Source organism: Arachis ipaensis, chromosome B08, assembly GCF_000816755.2.
Source record: "Arachis ipaensis cultivar K30076 chromosome B08, Araip1.1, whole genome shotgun sequence".
Lineage (NCBI taxonomy): Eukaryota > Viridiplantae > Streptophyta > Magnoliopsida > Fabales > Fabaceae > Arachis > Arachis ipaensis.
In genome coordinates, this window is record NC_029792.2 from 128,059,919 (window position 1) to 128,083,771 (window position 23,853).

Consider the following 23,853-nt stretch of genomic DNA (forward strand, 5'->3'; position numbering starts at 1 on the left):
TCTTATTGATGATGATGATATTAAAATTAAAAAATAATTAAAAAAAGAGGAAAAAAAAAAGAAGACATACATCTCGAATAAAAAAAAGAAACATTAAAACAAGAGGCTAAAAAATTTTGATATGGGAGTAAAATAAGTGATATATTTTAACATGGTAATTTTTGGTGTTTTTTAAAATTGTGGGAGTACACAAATCGGACCTTCCGATTTGTGTTTAAAAAAGTGAAAAAAATTTAGAATACACAAATCGTAGGGTTTGATTTGTGTTAAAAAAATTGAAAAAATCAGAGTACATAAATCGGACCATGCGAGTTGTTTGATTTTAAAATTTTGATTAAGAAATCGCATGGTCCGACTTGTGGTTGATCAAATATGAATTTCCGAAACTAGAAAACGGACCCTCCGAGTTGTTTGTTGTTATTAATTTTTTCATGAAATGGAATATACAACGCAACTCGAACCCTCCGAGTTGTTCCACTTACACCACATAGCTCTAAAGCACCTATATTCTCCATGTTCGAGTTTAACACCACTTTTATTTCCATAATCAAATTAAAAAACCAAAACAAGAAGATGGAAAAAAAAAATAATTCAAATAACTTGGATGAATTTAAATATAAAATTACTTAAAAAATTTTATAATTTTTTTATGTTTTCAATGAAAAAGAAAAATCCATATTTGGATCTTTAGCAAGGTTTTTATGTTTCACGCCGTCAGAAAACCCTACATTGTTCGATTTTTTTCTTCTTCCTTCTTTCTTCTCTTTGGAGAGAGAGAGAAACCGAATCGAATTGATTGCCATGGGAACCCCGGAGACAACACGCGAGCCCTGTCCTGATCGCATCCTCGACGACATAGGCGGCGCTTTCGGCATGGGAGCCGTCGGAGGTTCCGGCTTTCACTTCATCAAGGGCTTCTTCAACTCTCCCAAGGGTTCACGCCTCGTCGGCGCGTCACAGGCAGTGCGTCTCAACGCGCCGAGACTGGGTGGAAGCTTTGCGGTTTGGGGTGGACTCTTCTCCACCTTCGACTGCACCATGGTCTATGTTCGTCAGAAGGAGGATCCATGGAACTCAGTCATATCTGGATTTGCTACCGGAGGATTTCTCTCCATGCGTCAGGGACCCACCGTCGCCACGCGCTCTGCCGTGTTCGGTGGTGTCTTGCTGGCGCTTATTGAAGGAGCTGGGATCATGCTCAACAAGGTCTTCTATGCACCGCAGATGCCGCCTCTCACGGAGGAGCCTATGCTGACCGGTTACCCTTCAGGCGTCGGATTTCCGGGTCAGCACGGTCCTCAGCCTTCTCCGCCGACGGCCTCAGAATCGGAGGCTAAAACTTCTTGGTTTGGTGGACTCTTCGCTGGAGGGAAGAAGGAGGAGCCCGCGTCTGTTGGCGGCGAAAGCGAAACGAAGATTCTGGAGAGTTTTGATGCCCCACCGGTGCCGAATTTCGAGTACAAGTGAAAGAAAAAAAATGGAAATAAGTGGTCTTGTTGGGGAACAAATTCAAGGGTTAGGGTTTTTTTGGGGTAATTTATTACTATTAGGTGGAGTCTCCGTCAGTGACTGAGATTATTGTATTAATATTATTGTATTAAATTGTACTATTATGCTTTGTAGCTTGATTTTGTCATGAAAGTATGAACTTTTTAGAAGGATAAATGAATTCAGCTAGTATTGCACTCTGCAAATGTTAGTTCTTTCTTTATTGCTTAAAGTTTTCAAATTTAAGGAAGTTTATCCCAATAATATTATAATGATATTATCATGTGCATGGTTGAGAAGCATATTCTAGAGGGTTTGATTAGTAACTCAGTGTTTGTTTGTTCTTTAATTCTCTGAGTACGATCCAGTTCTCAATATTTTTGGAAATGTGTTATTGAATATCAATCTTGTTAGAAGTTAGGTCTTGTTAGACATCAACCTTCAATATTTGTTTTGGACTGTGTGTTCAACTCATTATTTGATGGTCATCATTCTTTTCTTTTTCACTAATCACCAGAACCTTTTTCGGCATACAATGCTACTGTGGAACCTCTCTAACTAGAAGATGATACTGTATCAGTTTTTTCTATATAATATAATGAACATGTTCCTTTAATTGCACAAACTCTGCAGATTCTAATAAAGATTATCTGCATGCTTGCTGCTATTATAATTGCATCAGACTTATGTTATTCTTTTTTCTTTAGCAGTTAGATCACTGTATTTTGAAAAATTTAATGACTCTGTTATATAAACAAAATTGGAGGATGAAAAAGGAAACAAAAGTTAGTTGGATAATCCTAATTCCTACTTCTGAGTTCTGATTTTGGGCTCTGCTCCTAAATTTCAGATTTGCAACCTCCAAATCTCTAAAATTCTGCTATTTTCCGACGGTCTCTGCTTCGCTATCTGCTCCGCCGTGGGAAGTAATCTTAGCAAACGCTGCCGGAGATTACAAAATGCAGTTATAAATAAGCACTCGCCGGGACATTTCCAATGAGCACGCCAACTGTTTGTGAAAATGCCAAAGAAGATATTTTTTTCCTTCATCAATTGTGGCATGAAAATGAGGAATTGGAAGCCTTAAAGGTTTGAAATTTGTGTAGCTTTTCACTATCCATTGTTCTGAATTCACTTGGTATTCTAATAATGTTGAAGTCCCGTATTTTGTAGCTTCCTCTTTGAAGAAGGGCATGCTTCAGCACGATTTCAAGAAATGGGGCTCCATGATCAGGACCTTATGTGTTGATTCCAGGCACAGAGAAGCCTTATCCCTTTTCCATCAATGCATAAAGGGTTATGCAGATTTTAAACCCGATCACAGTGTTGTTGCTTCAATTCTCAAGTCTTGTTCTGCCCTATTGGCTCTCAAATTGGGCACAGCTCTTCATGGCTATGTTGTTAAGCAGGGCCATGATGCTTGCCAGGTCACCAACAAAGCATTGCTTAACATGTATGCAAAATGTGGCAGGCTTGTTGAATGTAATAAGATGTTTTATCAGCTCAGCCACCGTGATTCTGTCATTTGGAACATTGTTCTATCTGGGTTTTCGGGGTCCATGAAGTACGATTTGGATGTGATAAGGATGTTTCGGACAATGCACTCCAATGGGGAGGCTATGCCCAATTCGGTTACTGCTGCTATTGTTCTTCCTGTTTGTGCTCGTTTAGGGGATGTCGACGCTGGAAGGAGTGTGCATGCTTGCTTATGTGATTAAGTCTGGTTTTCAGGCAGACACCCTTGCTGGGAATGCTCTTATATCAATGTATGCAAAGTGTGGGCTGGTATCTCATGATGCATATGCTGTTTTTGATGACATTGGTCAGAAAGATGTTGTTTCATGGAATGCAATGATTGCAGGTCTTGCTGAGAATCTCTTGTTTGAAGACGCATTTACGTTGTTCGGTTCAATGGTGAAAGGGCCTACACAACCAAATTATGCCACTATAGCAAATATTCTGCCTGTTTGTGCATTGCTTGATGAGAACGTTGCATACCAGTATGGAAGGCAAATCCACTCTTATGTGCTGCAACGGGCTGAACTGTCAGCTGATGTTTCTGTGTCCAATGCTTTGATTAGCTTCTACATAAGAGTTGGTCGGATGATGGAAGCGGAATCTTTATTTTGGGCAATGGATGCAAGGGACTTGGTCTCTTGGAATGCTATTATTGCAGGATTCACATCAAATGGTGAATGGTTAAAAGCATTGCATCTATTGAGTAATTTAGTATCTCTAGAGATGCTATTGCCTGATTCTGTGACTATTGTTAGCATACTTCCACTTTGTGCTCAATTCAGAAACTTGCAGGTAGGGAAACAGATCCATGCATATATCTTCAGACACCATCATCTTTTTGAAGATACTACTGTTGGGAATGCTTTAGTTAGTTTCTATGCAAAATGTGGCAATACAGAAAAAGCATATCATACTTTCAATATGATACCTAGGAAAGATTTGATTTCATGGAATTCTATTCTTGATGCCTTTGGAGAGAAGAGGCATCATTCAAGATTTCTCAGCTTGTTACATTCAATGCTTAAACTAGGAATTAGACCTGACTCAGTCACAGTATTGGCCACAATCCATTTTTGTGCTTCTCTCTTGGTAGTAGAAAAGGTTAAAGAAATACACAATTATTCTATTAAGGCTGGATCTCTATTTAGTGACACTGCTCCCACAATTGGAAATGCAATACTTGATGCATATGCTAAATGTGGTAACATGGACTATGCTAACAGAATGTTTCAGAAACTATCAGAAAAAAGGAATCTGGTCTCGTGCAATTCGATGATTTCAGGTTATGTGAGTTTAGGATCACATCATGATGCAAATATGATTTTTAGTGGGATGTCTGAGACAGATCTTACCACCTGGAATCTTATGGTCCGCGTATATGCTGAAAATGATTGTCGGGATCAAGCTCTCAGACTGTTCTACGAGTTACAAGCTCGAAGGATGAAGCCTGATGAGGTGACTATCATGAGCATCCTTCCGGTATGCACACAAATGGCATCGGCGCACTTGCTAACACAATGTCACGGCTATATTATTCGTTCTTGTTTTGAGGATCTTCACCTAAAAGGAGCCCTCTTAGATGCATATGCAAAATGTGGTATCATAGGTTGTGCAAATAAGCTATTTCGCTCAAGTGCTGTTAAGGATTTGGTTATGTTTACTGCTATGATTGGTGGGTATGCCATGCATGGTTTGAGTGAAGAAGCACTTAGAATTTTTTCTGATATGCTTAAAATGGGAATCAAGCCAGATCATGTTATCTTCACTTGTGTATTATCAGCTTGCAGTCATGCCGGCCATGTAGATGAAGGTCTGCAGATATTTTATTCAATGGAGAAAATCCATGGTATGAAACCAAATGCAGAACAGTATGCTTGTGTGGTGGATCTACTCGCTCGAGGTGGCCGAGTTAGGGAAGCATATTCTCTCATCACGAAGATGCCAATTGAAGCTAATGCCAGCCTTTGGGGGTCATTGCTTGGTGCCTGCAAAATCCATCATGAAGTCGAATTGGGGCGCATTGTAGCCAACCATCTCTTCAAAATCAAAGCTGACGACATTGGAAACTATATTGTTTTATCGAATTTGTATGCAGCAGATGCTAGATGGGATGGGGTCATGGAGGTTAGAAAGATGATGAAGAACAAAGATTTGAAAAAGCCAGCAGGATGCAGTTGGATTGAAGTTGAGAAGAAACATAATATATTTGTGGCTGGGGATTGTTCCCACTCACAAAGAAGCATTATTTACAGTACTCTATGTACATTGGATCAACAAATTAAAGAACCAATAGAGTTTTTAGCGTAATCTTGGTTATGCATTTATTAAGAAACTGGCATCCAATCAATGTTTCATAACACATTTGATAATACCCAAAAGAGCAACCATAAGAAATTAGGCTTCCCAATACGCAAATTTGAAGATCAACCAAGTTAAAAACTATTGTTATTAATAGTACCGCATGCAAGCAAGAAAATTTCAAGATTGGCCTTTCAAACAACAGCTAAATAAAACCAAAATAAAGTACCAAATCTGTCAGATTCTCAAATATCTAGAGCACCAAAATCTGAGTACCCAACATTGAACAGTCATTCTATAAATTGTGATTTTATCTTTATCTTTTTTAGTTGTGGTTATCTCTCTGTATGAGTCTCTGCATCCCCAATCATCAGGTACCACTGGCTTCGGTCTCTGATTGAGGCGGTGAATACTTTTCCATGAGTTTTGCAAGTTGTTCATCGAAGTTCTTCTCCATCTGCACCTCTTCCTCCCAATGCCTGTGCTTCAATGCAGCAATGCTTTCTTCACGAGCACGCAAAAGTTTCTCCTTTTCAGCAACAAAGTTCTCCATTTCTTTGTCTTGGACCTCAACAAATTTCAGATATTCATCCGCCCTATATCCAGAGAAACAGAAATTCACCATAAACAGCACTCACAACATAATTAAACCACATTCTTTACTGTATCACAAATGCAGTCAAGTACTGCTCCTTTAAATGCAGAGGATCGAAGACTCAAGTAAGCATTGGTCATTATTGAGTGTGTTTTATTTTCCATTTGCATCTGATGTATAGCTATTATGTGTTCGGGTAAATTTTTATGAAGTTAGTATTCTCTAGATTATTCAAATTGGAAGGTTGAAGGGGATAGATTTGGAAGAAAACCTAATTCATGTGAATAATCTAGAGAATACTAACTCCATAAAAATTTACCTGAACACAAAATAGCTATACATCAGATGCAAATGGAAAATAAAACACACTCAATAATGACCAATGCTTACTTGAGTCTTCGATCCTCTGCATTAAAAGGAGCAGTACTTGACTGCATAACCTTCTCACGTTCTTCCTGCTGCATCCTCTCAAAATCATCTTCCTTTGCAATCCTTGTCTCATGAATTGACTTAATCTGATCCTTGAAAAAATTTTCTTGCATATACATCTTCCGGTTGGGACACAGGATACAATAGTCAGAAACATAACATGACAAACATACACTTTTGACCTAGAGAAAATTACAGAACACATCTCACCAGACGAAAAAGAAATTAAGGATGAAACCAACCAAGTACAAAATCCATAAACAACAATCTCTATTCTTTTCTTTTCCTTTTTTTTTTTGAGCGAGAAACATGCCATGCACTCTTGTAATGAACTACAAAGTAGTAATTACATATGAAACTTCTCAATAGAACAGTTCACTGCATAATCATATTTGAACTCTCAAGAAACAATCATACGCTAGACATTTATAACACAAGTAAAGCAAATATGCATCAAGAAACAGCTTAAACACAAAAATTATAAAAGGCTTCTAACAACTCAATAATAAATGATATCCATCAATACTAAAATTCACCCTTAGAAATTACTTTGAATTTTGTTGAATAATTATTGATAATAATGTGATCCTTTGTATACCAACTGAAGTTATGGTTTGCCCAATAGGAAATATAGGTAAGCTAGAATAATAGTGCCATCTGAGACACATTAACTGGGTAGCAATCAGAGGATGATCCATTGAATGCTCTTTGAGCAAGAATTTTGTTCACAGCTTCTGAAGGATGAAAGACATCCCAAAACACATACTGGTCTCTGTTTCTGCATGGAATGGAATAGGGTAAGCAACTTATCCGTCCTTGAAAACTTCCAACTCCACAGCATGCTCTACCAGTCACAACAAAACCTGTAAATGAAAAAAATACATCATCATGCCATGATGATAATGGAAAAGAACGTTTATTCTCTAAGACTAAATGATATTACACATGATATTTCTTCATTTTTGACTCTGTAATTATGATATTCTTTTATTTGAAAACATAGACACTAACCTCCTTTGAAGTTTAAGCTTTAAGGCATTTTGTGTTAATAGATTTTATGAAATGTGATAATCACTTTTCTTATAAGCATGACACTAACCTCCCCTAGCCTCATGTGCAATACATTTACCTCCAGGAGAACTCAATATAGTTTACATTATTGCAATTCCGAGTAAACACCCAACCCGGTCCCTGTCCATATCAAATTAGGATAACGCGTTCCCTCACCAAAAAAGTAACGCGATCCCGGCGTGGGTTACTTTTTTGGTGAGGGATCGCGTTGTCCTAATTTGATATGGACAGGGACCGGGTTGGGTGTTTACTCTTGCAATTCCTGAATTTGATAATGTCACTCTTTTTATATAATTTGTCCATATTACCCTCCATTTTCATTATTTTATGTTTTCGGTAATGAGAAAAGCTCATAGAAATTGAGGACAATTTAGGAATAATAATAAAGGAGTGCCATTATTAATTAAGGAGCAGCAAAATACACCCCCTAGATTAATAACCATATAATTAAGGACATTTCTTACCATAAGCAATTGGGTCTTGTATAATCTGCGTGAGAGCTGCATAAGTGTTGCCGTAAACAAAAATTGATGAACCACTGTATTGTGTGTTCAGTTCATCAACCAAGGATCTCAATCTATCATTAAAAATTCCAACCATTGCGTTGACATCATCCACGCACACTCCTGATGGGAAAAGGCCTTTGGATATTTGATTTGGTATGCAACCGAGTGGTCCAACACCTGCCAGCAAGAACTTTCTCAGCCCCAAATCATGCAGACGCTGCAGAATAGTAGCACCTTCCATGTGTTAAGATTAAGCAATAAATGTAGAACAGATTATAGACACTGTTTTGATAGTTTCTGTTATATCTCCTAGCATCTCTCTTAATTACTCTGTTAGTTCGTATAATTTCACTAAATTTTCAATTAAGCCATTATAATTTAATCCCTATACTAGATAAAATTTTAGTTATGTCCTTACTAGTAGTTATCTTATATTATAGAGTAAACTACCATTTCTACCCACGAAAGTTGAAAACGCTGACATATCTACCCATAAAAGAAGGAAATTACCATTTGTGCCCATGAAATATGGGTTCCGCACAACAAAATTATCCAAACACTAAAAAATTACTTAAAATCCCTAAATTACCCTTATCTTCACCACCACTTTTCTAATCTCAAATCCCACTACCACCCAAACTTTTCTTCACCACCACTCTCATCCCCAACTACCACCATCATTGCCGCCATCCAAAATCGGCAAGCTTCCTAGACGACCTCCCTCCAAATAATCTCCGCTCTCTTGGCCCTCCGTTCCTCCTCCCTCAGCGATGCAATCACCCAAACGCGCACTGTCGTCACCGCGGTAGCCGCAGCCGTATCGACCGCCTCTCCTCCTCCAAACCCTCATCGACCTCCTCTACTGCCGATGACGACGGACCTCTGGTGTCGAACTCCCTCATGGCGGCCATAAAATGCTCCCAGGAGAACCAACGGATTGGGATCTGTATCCTATGACCGTCACATCTGCTACCCCTTCAATGGAAGGACTCTACCCTAAATCCAGGTGCGTCTCTTTCTTTTCTTTGGGTTACAGCAAGACATGGTTGAAGTTTGTACTTGTTCTGTGTTTGGTTGAAATAATCGTTGTTTCTGGAATGTTCCTCGGAGGCACGGGAAGTATTTTGAGTGATAGTAGTGGTTAGGGTTTAGGGTGGTGGTGAGGAAGAGTTTCGGTGGTGGGTTTGGGATTGAAAAAGTGGTGGTGTGGAGTAAGTGGTAGTGGTAGGGAATTTGGAAATTTCAAATAATTTTTTTGGATTTGGATAGTTTTGTTAGCAAAAGTTTATGTTTCATGGGTACAAATGGTAATTTTCTTCTTCTATGAGTAGATATATCAGCGTTTTCAAATTTTGTGGGTACAAATGGTAGTTTACTCTATATTATATATAATCTTAGAATATTCGCTTCTAGAATATTACACAATTGATCCTACATTGAATATAAAAACAAATATTCCAAGAACATTTCAAACTCTTTTAACAAAATGATTAGCAAGGACCTAATTAACGTTTTTTTTTTTCAAGAAGATGCATTGGAAAATTTACCTGAATCTGAGTTTTGTATTGCTGTATGAGTATATCAGCATATGTTTTTGGGTCGTAGAGGAAGCTTGATGAATATAGTCCTGACAAGAGATAGTTGTTTATGTAGTCATTGCTTCCATGATTCACTATTGCCAATGACTTCGCCAAATACTGACTCAAATTCATGTCATCCATTGTTGTCTTCAGCTGGGTTACGGTTGTTTGAAAATTCTGCACCTGCTGGTTGAAGGTAATGCGTGCTCCCTGTGTCGTTTAATCCGTTAGTTAAAATCTGGACATACAGGAATATACACTCTCGTATGAAATTTTTAGATTGCAACATTACAGGGGTGAGTGAGTGGGAGAGTAAAAATGTGTTTACATAGATCTGAAAATTTTAGATGCTATGTTTTTTCCCCCATGTTATTTCTGTTTTACTTGTAAGTGACCCGTTCATAAATAAATGTGATCACGAGATGTGAGAATTTCACATAAAATACATTTTCAAAGAGGTGGTTATTCACCTGAAGATGTCTTTTATATGAAGATGATAACTGAAATGTGGACATATGTTATGTCAATTAATTTAGTTAAATACATTAATAATCACTTGGATCTCAGCTGTCATCTTCACACGAAGACATCTTCATGTGAATAATCGCCTTTCAAAAAATAACAAAACTAATCAGTACAAAGATTACCAGATTTCTCCCCGTCTCATCGAGTATCCCGGCTGCAGCTGAAGCATAGTTTACTCCCCAGGTAATGTTCCTGCCTTGTATCTGAGCAGCTGCAAAAGATGGTAGATATGGATGGCCAAAGAATTCACCTGCAAAACTGTTTTATCAGCTCAAAGATACTCTATGATTTTGGTAATTACAAAAAAAAAGGCAAAAAGTTATGTACCTAGCAGATCTACAAGCATTTTTCCATTTGAAAATCTCCCAGTTGGACCCCATGAAGTATCAATGCCATAAGGTACATAATTGGCCTTTGCAAAAGAGGCCAGGTAGTTGTTGTTCCCATTATCCACTAATGAATCACCAAACACAAACATAGCCGAAAATGGTGGCATCGGTGATCGTGTCGCGGTGGACACGTTGTTTACCGACACAGAAATCAAAAGCAGAGTCCAAAACGCAATCCATACCATTAGCGAACACACCATCTGTTTAGCTCTTTTAGTTTTTGATGCTTTGAAAACTAAATTGAATCAAGTTCTACTTATAAGGAAATAATGGATATGTATTTCTTGTGCTTCTCACATTTATTCTCTTTTTCTCCCATCTTCCTGCATATATTAGGCATTTTCAGTCATGACCATGCTATCTTACCATATATGGTGATCACTTTGGGGTCTTAATGGACACTGAATTATTGCCTTCACACTTCAGAAAACCCCTCACCAGCATGGAAAGTAACAAAAGAAGTTTATTTTGGTTACTCAAGGTGATGCTATATTCTGTCTTCGCACCATAATGAGCTGTATACTTATCAAGCATATATATTGATTGTGCATGTTTTTCGGGTATACATTAAATGTGCTTTAAGAATATGCAAGGAGTTGGGACTTTTTCGATTAAAAATATACATGTACTGCCACCGACAAAACTAAAGAGAGCCAAAACAACAAAGAAAACCTCATGCAACACAATCCATTCAGGGACAGACGGCCAAACATGACGCATGGGCTAGTTGCTTCACAAGGTGGTGCCGTATCCCATATAGCATGAAAAGCATTTGCTTTTATATTATTATATTATTATATTTAGAGTAAATTGGTAGTTTATTATATTTAGAGTCATTTTATTGGATTAATTAAATAATTTATGGGGAAAATGAACTAATTGAACACCCTAATAATTAAAATACTTGGATAAACCTATGGATTGAGAAACTGGACATGGAACAAAAGTTCATGTGCAAATTGCAGGTTGTACCATGTCAGCACGTAGAACATGCATATTAACCATAGATATGCTAAAAGAATTCGTGTCAGTTTCTAATCAAGGAATAGGGTTGGAAGCTTCCGTTTACTTGTTATTTATTTATTCATTTATTTATCTTTTACACCTATCTGGAATGACTTCTAACAAGCACAAATAAGGATGTAGTATTGTTCCAAAGGATATAATAATTAAGATTCATAATCCTTTATCAAATAAAGTTTCAACAAAAAATTATTTACATATTAATATAACCAAGTAAAAAAGAAATTTAAATCTTTCAAACTTGGCTTATCGAAATTCAGTAGAAATGGAAAAGATAGTTTTATATGATATTTATAGTTTGGTGTCCACAGGAACTGAAACTACAATGGCAACATAAATACATAATTTCTACAAATGCTTGATGTTTACATTCAAGATACTAATCGATAAAAGATTACTACATTTTATTTTTAAGCATAATAGTTGTAAGAGATGTGTTATGTGTATATACATTGTATTTGATACTATGTCGACCATATCCTATTGGATGGGCTATGAACCCAAGCTAATTGGGGTCCACATTTCATCCAACGGTGAATGATGTGTGAGTCGACATGGTTCCCACACATCACATAATATGTATCCTTAATATTTTTAAAAATGGAAACGAAAGCTTGTTTAGTGATTAGGAAGTGAAAGTGTACCTGAATTTGGCATGGAAATTATAAATAGATAAATGGACATTGTTGCAAGTTGTTGAGTGTAGGACTTGAAATATAGGTTATAGGTTGAACTTGCATGCTTTACCAAAAATCCCGACAAGAACATGATCCCTTATTGAAATGATGGAACCGATTTCGGTCCCTAATAATGATATCTTTGTCAAAGATACCTGAAACATGCTTCATGAAACTATGACAGTCATAACAAATCCTAAGATTCTTGATAACCCTGATGGTCCTTCTATCCCTATGATAAAGAAGCAGATAAGCTACTGCCAGTTTCTCACTATGATAACCCAGAGAATGTTCTTTCTCCTCCTCTTGGATGTCATGCAGCACATTGGAGGTATTTTGGGTGTAACCTCCAACTTTCACAGTGTCTATAACTGAATCTAGAAACTTTGAAATCTCTTCCCATTGTGGATGAGAATTATCTCCTGATACAAACTCATGAACTGTTTGATCAACATGGAGCCAACTACAGCCAGGCTCCTTTGCAATCCTATTCTCCCTCATCGAATTCCTCAGCCCGGCCTTCTCAACCCATTTACCAACTCCGCCATAGGCGTTCGACAGAAGCACATAATCACCATCGTGATGGGGTTCCAGCTCAGTGATCCGCTCCTTGGCTTTCTCAGCCAATGCAAGATAGTTATGATTCACACAAGCCCCAAGCAGGGTCCTCCAAATAACAGAGTTTGGCTGGATTGGCATTTCCTCCACAAACTTAAAAGCCTCATCAAGCAATCCTGCTCGACCAAGGAGATCAACCATACAACCATAATGCTCCAGCATCGGTTCCATCTGGTACTCGCTTCTCATGGATTCATATACCTGCCAACCCTCCTCCACAAGACCACCATGGCTACAAGCCACCAACGCACCAGAAAAAGCAATGCGATCAGGCTTCAAACCAGACTCCCTCATCCTGTGAAATGCCTCCAAGGCCTCCCTACTTCTGCCATGAACTGCAAACCCACTGATCAATGTTGTCCAAGTAACAACATTCCTATGTGGCATTTCATCGAACACCTTCACCGCCCTGTCAATCGACCCACACCTTGAGTACATATCAACAAGCGCAGTGCCCAACAGAACCCCAACATCAATCCCACTCCTTAAAATAAAACCATGAACCCATATACCCAATTCCAATGCTCCCAAGCTCGAAACCGCAGACACCACACTCAACATAACAACCTCATCGAGTTTCAATCCACACTCCTGGACCTGCATTTGCCGGAAAACCCCAAGAGCTTCAGTAGGCATCCCGTTCCTTGCCAAGCAAGAAATCAAGGAGGACCAAGAAACCAAGTCCCTATGGGGCATTTCATCAAACACCTTAACTGCAAACTGAATGGACCCACGAAAACCATAAGCACCAATAAGTGCATTGTGAACGTAGAGACTGGAGTAGAATCCAAGCTTGATAATGAGTGAGTGGAGATGGTGAGGGTCAAGATGGCTTTTCAAGGCGGTGAGGACAAGGGGGAAGGTGAAGTGATCAAAAGGGTGGTGGGGGGTTCGGTGCATGAAGGCGAATAGGGAGATGGAGAGGGAAGAAGGGGTGGTTTTGATGAGGGTGTTGAAGAGGAAGGGGTCGCCGGGGACGGTGATGGTGGGCTGGCTGAGGAGGAGGGTGGCTGCATAGCGTGGAGCTTCGGGTAGTGGCGATCGGGCGCACTGGAGGACGAAGCTTCGGAGGGAAACAGGGTTGGAATGGTTCCCCGTTTTGATGAGGTTAGCGTGCAGCTTGTATACATTGTTCATGGTTCATTGTTCAACAACAACGTCGGATATTGTTTCTAAGAGACCCGTTAAGTGGATCTTCTAAGAGACCTGTTTAACAACATTCTTTCTTCACACTAGAATGGACTTAAACCCAAAATTCTCCTTGACATTCCTGCACTAAAATTGTTTTTGAGGTTTTAATCCTTGAGATCGACAAAAATGCATTACATTAGTCTCTGACTCATTTTTTATTAATGGCATAATGACATGGTGTGTTAGTGAGACGTGTCACTCCATGATTTAACCACGTATAATGGTATGATGATGTGTTGACTAGTGACACGTGGCATGCTGATGTGAATGGTTGCGCCACGTGTGGATAGTTGCACCACGTGTCTGTTTGTGTCACATGTCGTAACAGTATTCGTCCACGTGTCATCTATTATGTCATGATTGTAGATGCACCAAATTAGTCCATCACTTTACGTTAAATGACTCATTTTAGTCCCTAAAATTGAATGTCGTGCACCAAACTAATCCCTTCACTAGTTTTTTCTCCTTTTTTTTCTATAAATTCAAAATTATCAATGATACAACCGTTATACGTCGGTTACGAATTATAGCTCGGCGAATCCCTTTTTAATCGGCACATTAACTTTGCCGACTTTATGGCATTAAACCACTATGATCGGTTACACAGAAACGGTCAATAAACGGCCATCATCTCCGAGTTATAAAGGAAACAGCTGAAATTGAAAAGGTAGATCATCGTTCTAAGCTAAAATAACTCTTCAAATAATTCTCTTTAGCTGACTTGAGCGTCGGAGTGCTTTTTGCAGGTGCTCCCCCCCCTTGTTTCACTTGGTGGTCGAGGCATATTGAAGTTCTCCAACAAGGTCGGACGTTCAACCCTCCAAGGAGACATATAGCTCGGCCACAACCAGGCAGGAACAATCAATATATTTGAATCCATTAATTTCAATTCTATTTTTCACATGTTATTTAAATACAAGTGCTTTTATAAAATATTTTTTCTCTTGCGAGTACCTTGAACCGCAATCTTGGAGTTGACGTGAAGATATTTCAAACACCCCCACTACCATCTCCGACCTCTTCAGTCTAGACAAAAGATGTCGGAGATGGTAGTGAGGATGCTTGAAGTGCCCTCGGTCTAGTCCATTTTCACACAATGAAAATATGTATTTCATAAGAATAAAAAAAAAATGTGTATTTTAGTTCTTGATTTCTTGTTAAAAATACATTTTTTTTATGAAAAAATGTGTCTAATCAATCATATAATTCTTTTTTTATAATAACATACTTGTTCCTGCCTGGTTGTGGCCGAGCTATATGTCTCCTTGGAGGGTTGAACGTCCGACCTTGTTGGAGAACTTCAATATGCCTCGACCACCAAGTGAAACAAGGGGGGGGAGCACCTGCAAAAAGCACTCCGACGCTCAAGTCAGCTAAAGAGAATTATTTGAAGAGTTATTTTAGCTTAGAACGATGATCTACCTTTTCAATTTCAGCTGTTTCCTTTATAACTCGGAGATGATGGCCGTTTATTGACCGTTTCTGTGTAACCGATCATAGTGGTTTAATGCCATAAAGTCGGCAAAGTTAATGTGCCGATTAAAAAGGGATTCGCCGAGCTATAATTCGTAACCGACGTATAACGGTTGTATCACAGCCCCCAAGCTTAGCCTGTGTTTTAAATGAGGCAGGTTGAGCTTTTGAAATTAAATGGCCGAATTATAGCTCGGCGCAGGGATGGAGCCCCCAGTTCAACTTGACTCATTACTTTGTAACGTCAATTAATATTAGTTAAAAAAGTAACTGCTATGATGGTATAAATGAATGTCAACAGTTTTCAATGCAAGGCTCAAGTTCCTAAGTAGGCTTGGAACCGTTGGAAGTGGGTCTTGGATTGATGGCCATGATTACGGCTTGGAATTGAAAGGGTTTCATTAAATGAATGGGAAAAGGAAATTTTCTTTTCAGGTTCCGCTTACAGTTTGCTGTTTACACTTCATCTTCCTTCAAAAACAATGAGTAGAAGAGGTAAGTAACTGCATTTTCTTATTTGCTTCTTTCCTAATTTCTGTAAAGAAAAATGAGTGACAAAAAGGTGAAAGCTTTTCCTAAAGTAGAGGATGATGATTTGTATGAATGGGTAGATGATGATGTGAAGATAAGGGCTTCTCTGTTCTTTGACAGAGAGAGTTTCGAGGGTCTGAATATGTCTAAGATGGTCAGACCTGGTTTTCATATTGAGTTGTTGCCATGCAACCGTACGGATCGAATTTTTCATAGAAGTAAAGGTTTTGAAAACTTTTATATGTATAGCTGTGTGCTTGAGGAATTATCTGTAAAACTTCCTTTTACTAAGTTTGAATGCAATTTGTTAACCCAAATGAATTGCGCACCTTCTCAAGTTCATCCTAACGGATGGGCATTCATTAAATGTTTTCAAATCCTAATGGAGTTTTTGGAGATTAAACCTGATTTGGAACTTTTTTTCTCCCTGTTTCAAGCAAAGGGTGTATGGAAAGGTCTCTGGATTAACTTGAATAGTACTCCTGGATTTTCTGTTTTCAAACTATATAAATCTTCTTTCAAAGATTTTAAGGAAATGTTCTTCAAGGTAAAGCCAGTAGATGAAGAATTTCCATTCTATTTAGATGAACATCTTGGGGAGAAGTTTCCCCTGTACTGGTGTTGTCAACCCAATCATATCCTAGGGCCTGAACTAATAACACCTCGGAATGAATGTATTATAAGTTTTTTGATGGAAATGGTTGACCGAGGTGGTTTAGTATCGGTGTCGGATTTGCTTCCTTGGGAAGAGGATAAAGCATCTGTTGTGCAATACCTTGGTGAGGCACTGTTTGCGCTACGTAAGTTGGGTTTGCTTATATTGTTTAATTGTTCTCAATAAGGTTGTGTTTCTTTTGTAGGCGGGAGGTTTCCTGGAGTTTCGGCTTCGAGCATGAGGGCCCGGTTTAAAATGAAAAATTTTGAAGGGTCTTCTTCAAACGCCGAGAAGGTAGAGGGTGTATCAATACTTATATATTACAAAATTTACCAATGTTAAATTATTATAGAAAAAAATTATATAATTAAAACTAAAATTTTAAAAAATTTTATAAAAGCACTTGTATTTAAACGATATGTGAAAAAATAAAATTGAAATTAATGTATCTAAAATATTGAAAATTTTAAATTTTTAAAAAAATGAGAAAAAACTAATGAATGGACTAATTTGGTGCAGGACATTCAATTTCAGGGGTTAAAATAAGTCACTTGATGCAAAGTGAGGGACTAATTTGGAGCATCTACAATGATGACATAATGGATGACACGTGGATGAATATTGAATACTGTTGCGACACGTGACACAAAGAGACATGTGGCCAGATAGCATTGTGACACGTGTCACAACCATCCATGTCAGCATGCCACGTGTCACTAATATGCCACGTCATCAAAATATGTCATCACGCCATTAATAGAAAATGGGTTAGGGACTAACGTGATGCATTTTTGTCAATCTCAGGGACGTAATTAGTGCAATTGAAATTTCAGGGATGATTTTAGTGCACGACGCCAATCTCAGGAACTATTTTGGGGTTTAACTCCACTAGAATGAGATCCGCCCAATGCGCCGGCGATAAATTAATGATAGTATATAATAAATATTAAAAATGATTATATTTTGTAAAATAAAATTAAATATGTATAAACTAAAGTTAAATTTAAAATGTGTTTTGTTTAAAATAATTTGTAATACAAAAGATTTGGATGTTAGAGTTATACAAAGTGACATTTTTATTTGGTGGTTTGTTTTTTGCATTTGTTTTAGTTAATAGATTTAATCTTTTTATGTGACGCTCGTCCTATTTTTTTTATTGGTTATTTTAGAGTTGTTACTTTCTTCTTTCTGTCATAGATTCTTGTGAAGGTATGTTCTTTATGAATTGTTGAGTTGTATGTACTTTCTATTGTATTGTTTGTTCCATCTTTGCATATATATTTTTCTTCTGAAGATGTGTCCTAAATTTGTATGCTTTTCTTTTTTCTTAATCCCTTGATGTGCATGCAATTTTTCAATGACATCTACAATAAAAAGAACAAAAATGTGTAGAATTTTTTTTTGAATAAGTTATTTTTAATAAGAATAATTGAAATAGTATAAAGTGAAATTATCTGTTAATATTTTTTTTTACCTACTCTGTCAGATAATGTCTCAAGTGATGCAAATTTAAAATAGTATTGAAAAATGTTCAAAATTGAGGGCTTGTTTGGGTGAGCTTTTAAAAAAAGATCTTTTTTCGAGTTATCTTTTTTTAAAAGATCTTATAGAGAAGTAAAAGTAATTTTATGTTTGGATATCTCATGTAAAAATGTCTTTTTATCAATCAATTATGTTTGGGTATAACAATATAAAAGTACTTTTTTGTTTATTTATTACATGAAAAACATCTTTTTTTTAAAGAAAAAAGATCTTTTAAAAAAAGATGTAAATTACAGCTTCTCAAAAAAGATCTTTTTTTGATTTTACTAGTGCTTTTACTTTTACTACTAGAAATTTTCCAAACACGTTAAAAAATAAAAAAAGATCTTTTTTCATTGAAAAAAGATCTTTTTTTAACAAAATAATGGCGCCCAAACATGCACTGAATCTTTAATTTCTTTCACAACAGTTGTGAGTAAAAAGTTTGCTTTCATTATATATTTAATTGGTCTATACAAATCATTTGCATCTTCTATTTTTAAATTTTTTATAGTATAGACTTTTCCTTCTTATAACAAATGTTTGAATATGTTCATCATATTTCTCTTCACAATTACATGAAAAGATGTTTCTTGCAGTATTAGTAAATCATAGTTAATAATTAGTTAAAAAAATTGATTACATTTATTTTTTTTTTAAGTTATTAGAAAAGGAACAATGAAAGTATATTGAAAGAAGTATAATTTTAACGATATTAAAATACAATTATATATAAAGTATTATAAAAAAGTATAGAAAGCAAAAATAATTTAAGTATTTTTTTCGTGAATTCAATTTAAAAATATAATAAATATGTTTGTTTTGTACCTTTTCATCTAATATAATCATTTCTAAGTAAAGAGACTCTTCTTCATTTGTGGGTGTTAATGATTTTCATAGACGAACCATGCGAACTTTGTCTGTTTGTTTGGTGATATTGTTCAAAAGAATAATACTCCATTGAGTAAGTTCGAGATGTTGTGTAGTGCAAAAATAAATTTTTTGTGCTAAATTTGATGTTATTTGAAAAAATGGTGATAAGAGACTTATATAAGTAGTTCAAATAGTATGGAATTTGAATATTTGTAACGTAAAATTGATTATGATTAATAGATTATTATGACATTTGTAATATGAATGTTTATTACATTTAATGAGTTATTTATAGAAATTAATAAATTAATTATTGGGATTATAAATTTATTATATTGTCTATGACGGTAAAATATAATAAATATAGAGATATAGATTCTTGTAGGTTACAAATTTGATTAGACACTATTAATTTCTAATTATTGTTATTAGTAATTTTGCAGCCTAATTTGCATATATTTCTATTACTTGTATATATTTTTGTATATTTTACTTTTTTGTTGATTTAGAAATAATAGTTGATTTGACAAAAATTGAGTGACTAATTCTAAAATTTTGCCAAATAAATAATATTACTGACATGACATTAATAGAAGGAGAAAGATGTCTTATAAATAATGTGGATAAACTTATCCATCTATTTTTATAAATTAAGAATAAATTTATCTTATAAGTAAGCAAGTAATTAAGCCAACATTGGCATTTTGGAATTTTGGATCAAGCAACAATTTAATAAAATGAAAAAAACAAGAGCCTAATCTAGTTACTAAAGTGCTAAGACTTGCACATAATAGAAATTACAAACATATCAAAGATTAATCATTTATTTTATTACTTTATAAATTTTCTCATTTTAGAAAATTTTTTCTAGTACTTTTCATTATTATTATTATTATTATTTGATATAATGTCTATTAAAACTTAAAAGAGTGAGTTATCTTCTCTAAAGGGAGATTTATTTATCCGAGGATAGAGCTTTTCTATTCTCCATACTGAAATTTAGGTTACTTAATTGAAAGAGGCACTTTCTTTCTGTGGTTTTTAACAAAGTATTGTTTGGAAAAGTGGGTAAATATGCAAGCAAGGCACACAATGCTATGGTTATTCCTGTAATAACATTAATAAACTCCAAGAAGGATATATTCTGTGAAATCATACATACACTAACATTGTACAACTATGCTGCTTGTTCTCCAAAGGCAGGTAAAAAATCTCGGGGAAGATGCTTTGTTTTGTTTCTAAGTTCTAACTGATCAAAAAATAAAAAGGCAATTTAACGCCGACGAGGTTCCTGCCAAAAATAACTACAATTCAAAAACTGCATCGGCAAAGCTATACAAATCAGAACCTCCACCGCAGCTAGCAGCAGCAACTGAGCGATAATCAGGCATGCCTGCAAAACCATCTGCACTTGCTTGTGCCGATGTAGGTTGTCCAGCATAACGCTGCACCAGTGACCAGTCATCAGAAGATACGCCTTCCCCTACTCCACGCCATCTATAAAGATGATTGTTCCCAACATTGTCTAATCTCGCATCTCCTTGATAGCCAGAATATGAACTAGTTGTGGCAGTGATTCCGGCTGACATAGCAGAGCTAGCTATGGCTCCTCCAACCATATTAACTCCGCTCGCCACTGCACCACCAAGATAGCTTTCTGGCAAGGATCCTGAAACAGATCCAAGTTGCAGCGAGGATGTGGCAGGATAATTGTTTGAGTAGCCATAGGATCTCCCATCCAGCAAATGTGCTGTGAGTGGAACATCATATGAGCTGTTGGCATCCAGATGCCTAGCAATCCTATGCTCTTGCAAGGCAGCAACTGAAGGTGATGCGATAGACGGATCCTTTGGAGCAAACTTTGGTCGTTTAGCCTCTGGAGGCTTCACTTTCTTTGAGGGATTACTTTTATCCACTTTTCTCTTGGGCGCTACGGCCTTCCCTTCAATTCTTTTCTTGATTTCACTAATATCTTTTTCCAAGTTGCTAATCTTATCCTTAAGTTCCCACCCAGGAAGGAATTCATTCAAGCCGATCTTATGACCTTCCAAACAGCTAACTACAGATTTCAAAGCAGCTAAATATTTTACATTTGCTTCCTTCTGTAAAAGATAAAATACCATCAAGGTCAATATTCATAATGGAAAGCAATTAATAAAAGATAACGGCATAGGCTATTCAACTAGAGTATACCAGCAATCTAGGAATATCGTGTGACCCATTCTTGGTTTTCTTCCAAGCTTCTTCAGATTTCTGTAGAAATGATGTAAGTGCTGTCTGAGGAGAATATTTCTCTTCAAACCCAAAGGTATAAGCCAAGTCAACTGCTTCAACAACGGAGCCTTTTTTCATTATTCCATCGGCAATTTCTGTGGCCGAAACAGACAAATTATTCAGATTGTGGAAAACGCTTCAGAATACAACATATTTATACAAAATCAATCTTCAAGGGTTAATTAGGGCAGAATGCAATCAGATTGGGATGGAAAAATTTAGATCAGCAATCATTGTTGCTTGGTAGAGGGTGAAAAGTTCTTCTCAATTTATTTTAATGATATAAGAATGGAAAATTTTACAAGATAAATGCACTGCACTTTACTTCAAAATTTCACCCACTGCATATATTTTGTTCCACCAAACAAGCTTGAAATGATTTGTCATTCTAAACTATATTAGGCTTAATTGTCACAAGAGAATCAAGTAGTTTGAAAAATTGAAAATTCAATGCCAACAGGGTAATATCCAAATCAGTAATGTAGTTTAGGTAACAAGCATTCCTATAATATGCGAAGGAATATAAATAACGACATTAGCTTAACTCTAAGACTCTCAATTGCAAAAGCTTCTGCTATAAAATGAAAATGCCCACTGTTGAATTATGTCAGATTAGCAGCAATGTAACTCAAAGTAAGTTGAAAAAGTCAATTTGGCGGGGTTTAACATATACAATACCAACAGTGTAGCAAGTAGTTATAACTTACAAATTAATACTACTCCAGAAAGGGGAAAATAGAAAGTCCCTCTTCTTTCTGGGTCACATTATCCTATCCATCATAGAAAAAAACAATCTAACTATAATGCGCTATAAATGAGGATAATCCTGACAATAAAATCAGGTGATTGCAATGATAATGGCTTGTCAGATGTGCATTGACATAAAAGATAAGTTGACAGGCATTGAGAGCCTATTGTTTTATATCTATAAAAAGATAAGGATTCATATTCGTAATGCCTCCACAAATACAAGAGAAAGTACAATTATTCCTCATAATTGCAATCAATGTAATAATGATGCCGATCAAAGAGTCCCTGCAGAGCACCTGATACTTAGTCCTCTAAAAGAATTAAAAGATATTTACTTTGAGGTTTGAACCAAATTCAAGTGTATGGATAAAAGCTACTGGCCACTTTATCCTTGAGGGTTTCATGATTACAACAACATGCAGATTCCAGCTTATTAGTTTGCCATTCAAGTTTCAACAAAAAATTGTATGAAACAGTTTCCCTAAACAATCCAAATAAACGAAACAGCTCTCATTTTTCATGAAGTTCAAAACTAAAGCAGTAGAACCAAACATTATCATGCAGTAGCTCTTGCATTCTGCTAAATTTCATGAAGTTCAAATATTTGAATTTGATCATACGCAACCTCTTGCATTGCATTGCAACTGAAACATTGCTTCTGCAAGAAGAGCCAGCCACGTTTTCCTCAAAACTATCTACAATACAATTTTTTAAAATCGCAGTAATTCACAACACAACCGCAATTAAAGAAAAAAAAATTGAAATTTTCACCTGAAACCCTCTTAAGAAGGGTCTGAGATTGGCGAAGCAAATGTGAAATCTCTCTGGCATTGCTCAACCTCAGCAAATTCGACAAGTCCTCGTTTCGGAAAACAGCCGGAATCCCAAAACAAGCAATAAAAAGAATCAAACCCTTTGCATCAGCCTCAGAAGCCTTCGCCACACCACCTTCCACAATCAACCTCTTCCTCCACGCAACGGCGCCATTGTTCGCCTCTTCCTTCACCGAATTCTCCACCACATTGCTCTCACTACCAACGCAGCCAGAGAGAAGATAATACTCCAGAACCAGCACCGATGCCTCCCTCGCCCGAACCATGTTTGAGTCCTTCTTCATATACGCCTTGCTTCCCTGAAGGAAGAACCTCCCTATGCACTCGAGCACGATCTTCGCAGGCTTCGGAGCGTTCCGGATTGCCGCCGGAACCTTCTCCCGGAGCAAATTGGGTTCAGAGATGTGCGAAATCACGTACCTCCGCAACCCGCGGCTGCACATTGTTTGGCAGAGTGATAGAACCTCGTCCTCGGTGCCTTCTAGGGTTTCGGCCTGCGGCGGCTCCGACGGAACGACGCCGTTTGAAGACGGTAGCGATTCGAGCTCCTTCGACCTAGCGTCGAGGGCTTTGTCGATGAAGTTGAGGTGGTTCTGGAGCTCATCGTACCTTGCCTTGAAGGCTTGTATCGCGACGGAGAAGCTGTTGAGGTCGTTCACCGATTTAGCTATTGTTTCGGCGGCGCGTTCAGTTTCCGGCGGCGGAGTAAGGGAAGCGTTGTTAGGGAGGTCTTGGGGCTCGCATTTGACGGTTATTGCGGTTGTTGTTGCTGTCGGGGAATCGTATTGAAGGTGTTTATGTTGTTCTTCCTTAACGGTTAAAGGGGACGCCATGGGAGAAAATAGAATTAATTTAAAAAAATAAAATAAAATAAAAAAGTGGATTTCGTTTTTGAATGCTTTTTGTGAAAAAAAGGAAGGAAGATGATTAGGAAGAGGAAGCAGAGGAAGCAGTGTGCAGTTACCAGTGAAGGGGTTCTAAAAAATGGGCCTAAAGTAATAGGTTATGGCCCATGAGAAGAGAAAGAAAGACATT

The 23,853-nt window shown here is 37.0% G+C and overlaps 6 protein-coding genes across 6 annotated transcripts; 3 read left to right on the forward strand and 3 right to left on the reverse strand.

The window, feature by feature from the left end:
- Positions 690-1,690, forward strand: LOC107612854 (mitochondrial import inner membrane translocase subunit TIM17-2). The gene has a single exon (XM_016314610.2). It carries the CDS (start codon positions 802-804, stop codon positions 1,465-1,467), a length of 666 nt encoding a protein of 221 aa, XP_016170096.1. The 5' UTR covers positions 690-801; the 3' UTR covers positions 1,468-1,690.
- LOC107612850 (putative pentatricopeptide repeat-containing protein At5g08490) lies at positions 2,076-6,656 on the forward strand. The gene is given in 3 exon segments (XM_016314607.2): positions 2,076-2,577; positions 2,647-3,188; positions 3,190-6,656. Coding segments are annotated over 2 exon segments (2,631 nt in total). The 5' UTR covers positions 2,076-2,577; positions 2,647-2,681; the 3' UTR covers positions 5,314-6,656.
- LOC107612852 (GDSL esterase/lipase At1g71250) lies at positions 6,534-11,062 on the reverse strand. The gene is made up of 5 exons (XM_021110165.1): positions 10,338-11,062; positions 10,133-10,260; positions 9,453-9,695; positions 7,864-8,122; positions 6,534-7,191 (listed from the first exon to the last, which is right to left on the reverse strand). The coding sequence occupies exons 1-5, from the start codon at positions 10,597-10,599 to the stop codon at positions 6,968-6,970; spliced, it is 1,116 nt and encodes a 371-aa protein (XP_020965824.1). The 5' UTR covers positions 10,600-11,062; the 3' UTR covers positions 6,534-6,967.
- Positions 12,067-14,002, reverse strand: LOC107612851 (pentatricopeptide repeat-containing protein At4g21065-like). Its single transcript, XM_016314608.2, has one exon. It carries the CDS (start codon positions 13,852-13,854, stop codon positions 12,166-12,168), a length of 1,689 nt encoding a protein of 562 aa, XP_016170094.1. The 5' UTR covers positions 13,855-14,002; the 3' UTR covers positions 12,067-12,165.
- Positions 15,127-17,406, forward strand: LOC110265395. The gene is made up of 3 exons (XM_021108380.1): positions 15,127-16,691; positions 16,773-16,870; positions 17,401-17,406. Exons 1-3 carry the CDS (start codon positions 15,929-15,931, stop codon positions 17,404-17,406), a joined length of 867 nt encoding a protein of 288 aa, XP_020964039.1. The 5' UTR covers positions 15,127-15,928.
- On the reverse strand, positions 20,047-23,810 carry LOC107614048 (protein FRIGIDA). The gene is made up of 3 exons (XM_016316272.2): positions 22,757-23,810; positions 21,155-21,330; positions 20,047-21,063 (listed from the first exon to the last, which is right to left on the reverse strand). Exons 1-3 carry the CDS (start codon positions 23,649-23,651, stop codon positions 20,266-20,268), a joined length of 1,869 nt encoding a protein of 622 aa, XP_016171758.1. The 5' UTR covers positions 23,652-23,810; the 3' UTR covers positions 20,047-20,265.

Bases quoted from the DNA above. Each gene is read 5' to 3' on its own strand.
- LOC107614048 (XM_016316272.2), bottom strand. From the start codon at position 23,651: ATGGCGTCCCCTTTAACCGTTAAGGAAGAACAACATAAACACCTTCAA. The intron at 21,331-22,756 runs GTGAAAATTTCA...TTTCGGCCACAG, and splicing joins CCTTCTTAAGAGGGTTTCAG to AAATTGCCGATGGAATAATG. The intron at 21,064-21,154 runs GTATACTCTAGT...TATCTTTTACAG, and splicing joins ACGATATTCCTAGATTGCTG to AAGGAAGCAAATGTAAAATA.
- LOC110265395 (XM_021108380.1), top strand. From the start codon at position 15,929: ATGAGTGACAAAAAGGTGAAAGCTTTTCCTAAAGTAGAGGATGATGAT. The intron at 16,692-16,772 runs GTGAGGCACTGT...TTTCTTTTGTAG, and splicing joins ATCTGTTGTGCAATACCTTG to GCGGGAGGTTTCCTGGAGTT.
- LOC107612852 (XM_021110165.1), bottom strand. From the start codon at position 10,599: ATGGTGTGTTCGCTAATGGTATGGATTGCGTTTTGGACTCTGCTTTTG. The intron at 9,696-10,132 runs GTAATCTTTGTA...TAAACGACACAG, and splicing joins ATGAGACGGGGAGAAATCTG to GGAGCACGCATTACCTTCAA. The intron at 8,123-9,452 runs GTAAATTTTCCA...ACTATTCTGCAG, and splicing joins AATACAAAACTCAGATTCAG to CGTCTGCATGATTTGGGGCT.
- LOC107612854 (XM_016314610.2), top strand. From the start codon at position 802: ATGGGAACCCCGGAGACAACACGCGAGCCCTGTCCTGATCGCATCCTC.
- LOC107612851 (XM_016314608.2), bottom strand. From the start codon at position 13,854: ATGAACAATGTATACAAGCTGCACGCTAACCTCATCAAAACGGGGAAC.